This window comes from Trachurus japonicus, chromosome 3, assembly GCF_045865225.1.
Source record: "Trachurus japonicus isolate A0001 chromosome 3, Traja_1.0".
NCBI classification, from domain to species: Eukaryota; Metazoa; Chordata; class Actinopteri; order Carangiformes; family Carangidae; genus Trachurus; species Trachurus japonicus.
Window position 1 is genome coordinate 11,792,496 of NC_140909.1, and position 6,000 is coordinate 11,798,495.

General features: G+C 40.7%; 1 protein-coding gene across 7 annotated transcripts in view; it reads right to left on the bottom strand.

Moving 5' to 3' along the window:
* rnf111 (ring finger protein 111) overlaps positions 1-6,000 on the bottom strand; it is a 29,533-nt gene extending 23,533 nt beyond the window's left edge. For 4 of the 7 annotated variants that reach the window (XM_085761693.1, XM_085761659.1, XM_085761677.1 and 1 more), the window contains exons 1-3: positions 5,922-6,000; positions 5,496-5,561; positions 1,400-2,289 (exon numbers count right to left, since the gene is read on the bottom strand). In XM_085761693.1, the coding sequence (XP_085617819.1) occupies positions 1,400-2,279 (880 nt within the window). In that variant the 5' untranslated portion in view covers positions 2,280-2,289; positions 5,496-5,561; positions 5,922-6,000. The remainder of the gene's footprint in view (positions 1-1,399; positions 2,290-5,495; positions 5,562-5,921) is intronic. The other 3 variants (XM_085761703.1, XM_085761668.1, XM_085761684.1) reach the window with 1 other exon arrangement.

The window sequence follows — 6,000 nt, forward strand, 5'->3', positions numbered from 1 at the left end:
CCGGTAATATTGAGAGTCAATGTCTGACTGACGGACGTGTGTGAGGGTATGCAGCTTTTTTTTATCGAAGTTATTTAATCCAGGTTGTCTGAGTTAACTGCATCAACCTGGAAGCATCTTAGGCTCCCTGTGTAATGACATTAGAGTGTAATTTATTGAGCAGCATCACTGGTTAGTTCAGAAGTTCAAAAGAAGTTCATGTTTCTGTTTTGGACCAATGTGGGGATGAGTAAAGGAAAAACTGAGCTTGTTATGGAGGATGGAGCTAAAAAGCAGAGTGCTCCATCGTGCTGTTAACATGACGTCTTCAAAAGAGGAGAACAGCCTCTCTGTCTGATCTTAGATCATAATCCTAAATGCTATGCAGGTGCTATAGGCTACTGCTTGCCGTTTAAAAAAAAAAAAAGAAGAACTCCTGTACCCTCACTGTTTAAGCATTACTGTTCTGTTTTTAACTCATGTACTTAAAAAATAATTATGTTATTTGTGAACTGAATTGCATGAGATAAGAATCTTAATTCTCAAAATAATCATTTTTCTGTTTACTTCCCCTTCACTTCAGTTTCTCTGAGCCAGAATAAAATCGCCTAGAGTAGAACCAGTAAATAGCCATGAAGTGAAAAGGTTTCCAAACATCACACATCTGCTATAACCAGTTAATCCCTTCTTGTACAGTGGAGAAAACTGAAAGTATAAGGTAAGATAAATGGTGACAATACATACATATTGATTTTCTTTTTATATATTAAATATATCTCACTATCAAATGCTTTTCCGGATGTAAAACATAACACTCTCATACTTGCAAGTGTGGACTTGTTGTCAAGCAGCAGCCATTCTGATTTCCTTCCCTGTTTCTCAGTGCATAAGAATTCACATTGCATGAATGTACTTCAATTAAAATAAGTAAACTAATGCTGGAAAGTGTTTTTCTTCCCACATGAGATATTTATGTGCCTCTGAGTTTTATAATGTTTCAACTGTGATGGTTCCACACCCTTTGCCAATTTTTTTTTGACAAATGGTACAAACAAATCTATCCATATTGTGTGTGTGTGTGTGTGCCATAATACCTGGTGATATTTATGAAGGCTATGTTGTCAAATAACTGTCCTGCCTCTGATATATGGTATAAACCCTCTAAGTTTTTTCTTATTGACTACTTATCAATAAAAGAAGTTGTGCAAATAAATTGCAGCCCATTATACAAACACAAAATCACATGATCACACTGCAAAGTCATAGTATCTTTTGCAAATCTTTCCTGTTGGTCTACAATGCTTTTACTTCTATGAAAGAGCCTAAAACATATTATACTTTATGTTGTAAAAAGACATGTTAGAAGCAATACAGAGCTCCCAATGCAACACAGAGTACTAGAGTCGGGGTTTGTAATTACCTGTAGGTACAGTGGCACTGTTGGGCTGGCTGCTGGTGCTGCTGACATCTACATACAGCTCGTCTTCTGCTTCAGTAGAAGAGGGGGAGGACGAGTCGCTGCTCAGCTCCTCACTGGAACTACTGGTGCTGTGGAGTAGAGCATACTTCCTACGTGCAATCACTTCACGTTTCTTCCTCTGCAGTAATAGTCGCTCCTTCTGCTTCTGAGTCCGCTGACCCCCTCCAGGAGTTGTTTTCACAAAGCGTTTCCTATGCAGAGGCCGTCGGCTGCTAAGACACTGCCGCTTCAGAATCACAGGCTCAGCCTCAGACCGCACCCATTTAGTATGTGAGCGATTCCCCCGAGTTCGACCCAGAACAGGGCGCGGGCCGTGTCCAGTGGCTCCTCCTGTTGTCAAGGCAGGAGCTTTGTGTTGGCCCCCCGTTGCTCCGGCCTCCCCTTCCTCCTCTGAGCTAAGAGTGTCCGAGTCCCCAAATCTCAGACTAGAGGATGGGGAGGAAGCACAGTCACTAAAAGAGGACTCGTGATTATGTTCGTCCTCACTGGGGTGCTGCAAAAGTTCTACCCTTGGACGCTGAGGGGTCAGTGAACTCTCACTGATTTGGTCCTCCTTCAGCGAGCAGTCCGACGGCCCTGCCTGTTGGCCTTTTCTCTTCCTGCGTCCAGGAATATTTCGCTCCGAGTCTCTGTGCGCGCCCATGTCCCGCAGCGACCGATGCCTGGACTCACACAGGGTTTCAAATTCACTGCCTGCCTTTCCAATCACCTCCATGTTATTAGGGAAGCTCTTGGCTGCCTCCACTGGCTCTGGGTTAACCAGCGGCTCCTTCAGATGCTCCTGTCTGCTGGGGGCCTCAGATGGCACCTCACTCTTCATGGTGGCAGGTCTATCCTCGCAAAGGACACAGAACAGATTAATGTCAGTGACAGAACGAACAACGTTCAAGGGTTTTTGAAATAATCAACACCAAACTCAAAAAGCAAATGTTCATGTTCATCAGTACTAGTGATTAATTCAGGCAACTTATCAAGATCAAATCAGACAATCAAACCAAATTTATTTGATCAGAGGACAGAGTTGGTCAACAGCTTCACTGTCTGTGCTACTAAATCTTTAAAAAAATATGGACTCAATCATCAGCTCATTACAAACCATATTAGACAACAAACTGGAGACAAAGCTTTTCCACCAGTGTTTTTTTTCTTTCTTATTTTGCTTAGCAATGGTTCCATCTGAATTTAAACAATTCAGTCAGTCCCCTTGTTGTCGCAATTATTAGAAAATTTTAGTTTATTGTAAGACAACTTGATTGAATTAGGAAAGCAAATGCAAAAGCTCGGTGAGGAACACATACACTATGCCTATGAGAGATGAGATAAAGATGATGATGAAAAGATGAGATAATAACCAGTTAGTGAATGATTACATGAAAAAAATCTATGAAAATGTGTCATCTATCTTTACATTCCCAGGCCCACATTATTTTTTCATCATGCAGATAATGAGAAAATTGTAGGTCTCATTATGCCATCTGTGCTGATTCATTCAACCTTTCAGATGATACTAACCCTAACCCGAACAACAGCACACACAAAAAACTAAAAATAAACATGAATACCTTTGAACACTGTTACAATACTCTTTTGAATGTACATGAAATACATTCATTCAGTGATATTCTGTTTGTGAGTACAAATTAACAGAGCATGACCCAAGGCTGAGTAAAGACAGAAAATAAATAGCCATAGGCTGACTCAAAAGTAAAGGTTGAGTCAATACTGAGGCTTTATTGTTGATTCCAGGCAATGCATGAATCAGACTGAACTAAAACGGGATCCCACAGGGAATATCCACCATGAAGGGATTCTCACGTTTATGTCATGACACTGGGGCAGCTGTCTCTATATTTGTGTGCAGCAGTTAGTGGCTAACTAGAGAAAGTGGCTCTTTAAACAGATTTCAGTTGGAGATTTTACATCCCAGAATTGCCCAAACTTATTTTATTTTGTCATTATGAAACAAAAACGTTTGTATCCATGTTGAGACTTGTGTGTATTTTTGAGAAAGTACAAGGCTGATTGCACCCTTTGCCAGTAATCAGGGGCGTTAACATTGACATTGGTTACAATACAAAGGAGCTGGTATTTCTAAATTGACAAAAAATAATACAAGTCTCCGTGCCCTCAACTGTCAATAAAACTGGAAGAACCTTTGATGCAGTCCTGATTCAGTGATTACTGATTGCTGCTTTACGAAACAGTGTGGTTTCGTTTCATGTACTCCTCAGTTACACTGGTATCCAAATGTAAAAGTAGATGGATTTCCTACAATATGTCACATATCCTACTAATTTGGGCAGGAAATTAACTAAAGGGGGACTGTTTTTAAGGGTCACAGTATCTCAAAGATCTACAAATAATAGCCTAATGCATTAAAAGGTTCTTTGAAAAGATGTGCCCCAACACCGATCCAGAAGATCATTTATTACGTATTAGTTGTGTGTTTTGTATGAAATAAATGCAGTGTTCATTGAGGTGCAAAGAGTACATTCGGTTTTTTTTAAATTCCAAATAGACATTAAACTTGATTGCTCCTAGATGAGGTTTTGCAGATAACATTGTGTCTTTAATCACAGCAAAAAGCCGACCATGTTTCTTGTTATGGTGTAATCTGAAAACAAAATCATGGTAGTACTACTTCAGCAGCTGATTTAGGAACATATTGTACCGGGGCCCATTCTATACAGCCATCTGGAAGTACATGTGATGTAACACAACAAAAGAAAGTAAAAAACCAAGGTTTTGCTTGAAGCACCCAAGTTGGTTGCTGAAAATACACAATTAACAAACAAGACACATGAAGAATTTGGATGTTTTGCTTTCCAGTTCTGCTTTTTAAAAACATCCCGAAAGGTAATGAGTGTCAAAATCTACATGTAATTTTATCTGCATCAAAATAAGAATAACTACCAAACATGGTGAAAACTTGAACACTGTGCTGAAGACATTTGAAGACATTGTGTTGGCACATTCAAGACTCACAGCTTTCCCACCTCTAACTGTCTCAGTAAAAATGTAGCACAACAACATTCCCAGTGGTGTTAATGGCAGGTTAACCATAATGGACTATATTGGATTGCACAGGTGTGAATGAAGCTGCTGTATGTTGCAATACATTTAATTTGATTGCACAATGGAAAAACACATAAAGCTATGCCATTGCATTGATCCTCCACAACTTATTCAATGATAAGAAGCTAGTTTTCCCTAACTGCAGTGAACTAGGGCAGATGATGTTGTCAGGGGTTGCTTTTTAAAAAGAAAATTGTAAAACTAACTTTAGTGAGTAAGCTATGAATAACACTTGTCAAAATGCTGTATCTGTTTTTACATACAACTCACTGGTGGGAGTGTGTTTCAGATGCCACAGAGAAAGCTGCGCAATGACATATATGAAGACAGGGGCCTCAGAGGACAGCCCTGAGAGAAAGAAATCCTCTTACATCAAGAAAAGAATAATACATATTTCTCATAAAGGAAGCCGAATTGGGTTAAAACATATATAATGCATCTTAAAACCAGATGAACCCATCTCTGTATGACTGGAAAATATATGGTGTAACTGAAATGGCAACAGTGAACCCATTTAAGATGTACGACTGAGCCAGCACTGCTGAGCTGCTGCTAACGATGCCCACTGTGCTTTCTGTGCTGTGAAACGGCAACCAACCAGTCTGATTAGGCCAGCAAAAAAACAGAGCTTCATAGATTTATTTACCTTGACAGAATCGAGGCTGAAACTGAGGCTAAGCATAGTTTCTACAACGCTAAACAATTACAATAAGCTGCTGCCTGTCTGTCTGTCTATCTGTCTGTCTGTCTCTGTGTGCGTGTGTGTGTCCCACAAACGCTGCTGCTGTTGTGGCTAAGACCAGATAAAACTCGCTGAAGCACTCAAATGTAAACACCCAAATGTTACAAACTTGTTGTTAGGATTATTTCGATGAATGATAAAGAGAAAGCAAAGTGGACGGCTAGCCAACTAGCCTGACACATATAGTCCAGACAGAAGACAACAAAAGACAACACGTACCTGGGTCTAAGTCCTTTTTTCAAAAAAATGTGTCACCGTCCTTTTTCAAACATGTGAGGTTAAATCCTGTGGGGAGGAAACAATGACAGGCGTTTGAAATCGAGCACAGTAATCCTAATGTTAAACCCTAGCAGCAACTAGACAGGCCTGTACAGAAATCGCAGTCCCGAGGACGTTAGTGGCTGGGAGTGTGTGTGAAAACTGACAACACAGTCCCGAGCTGAGCTGAGAGGCAAAATCGACGGCAACGGGCCCTGCTGGGTAGCAACGAGCTAAGCTAACGCAGAGGCTACTAGCTCCACTTCACTCCTCAAATACCCGATTATAACTCAGCCATTTTGACTCGCTCGGGGATCGTGTCGACTCCCAAAAAGCACCGCGACTTCGCTATCATGTTTGTATTTTGACAAGGTAGAAATGCCTCACTATTTGCCCCTCGACGAAGTTCCCATTCCTGCCTTCCGAGGCATCCGCTGTTGTTTACTCAGCAGGTCGTCTGTTCGCT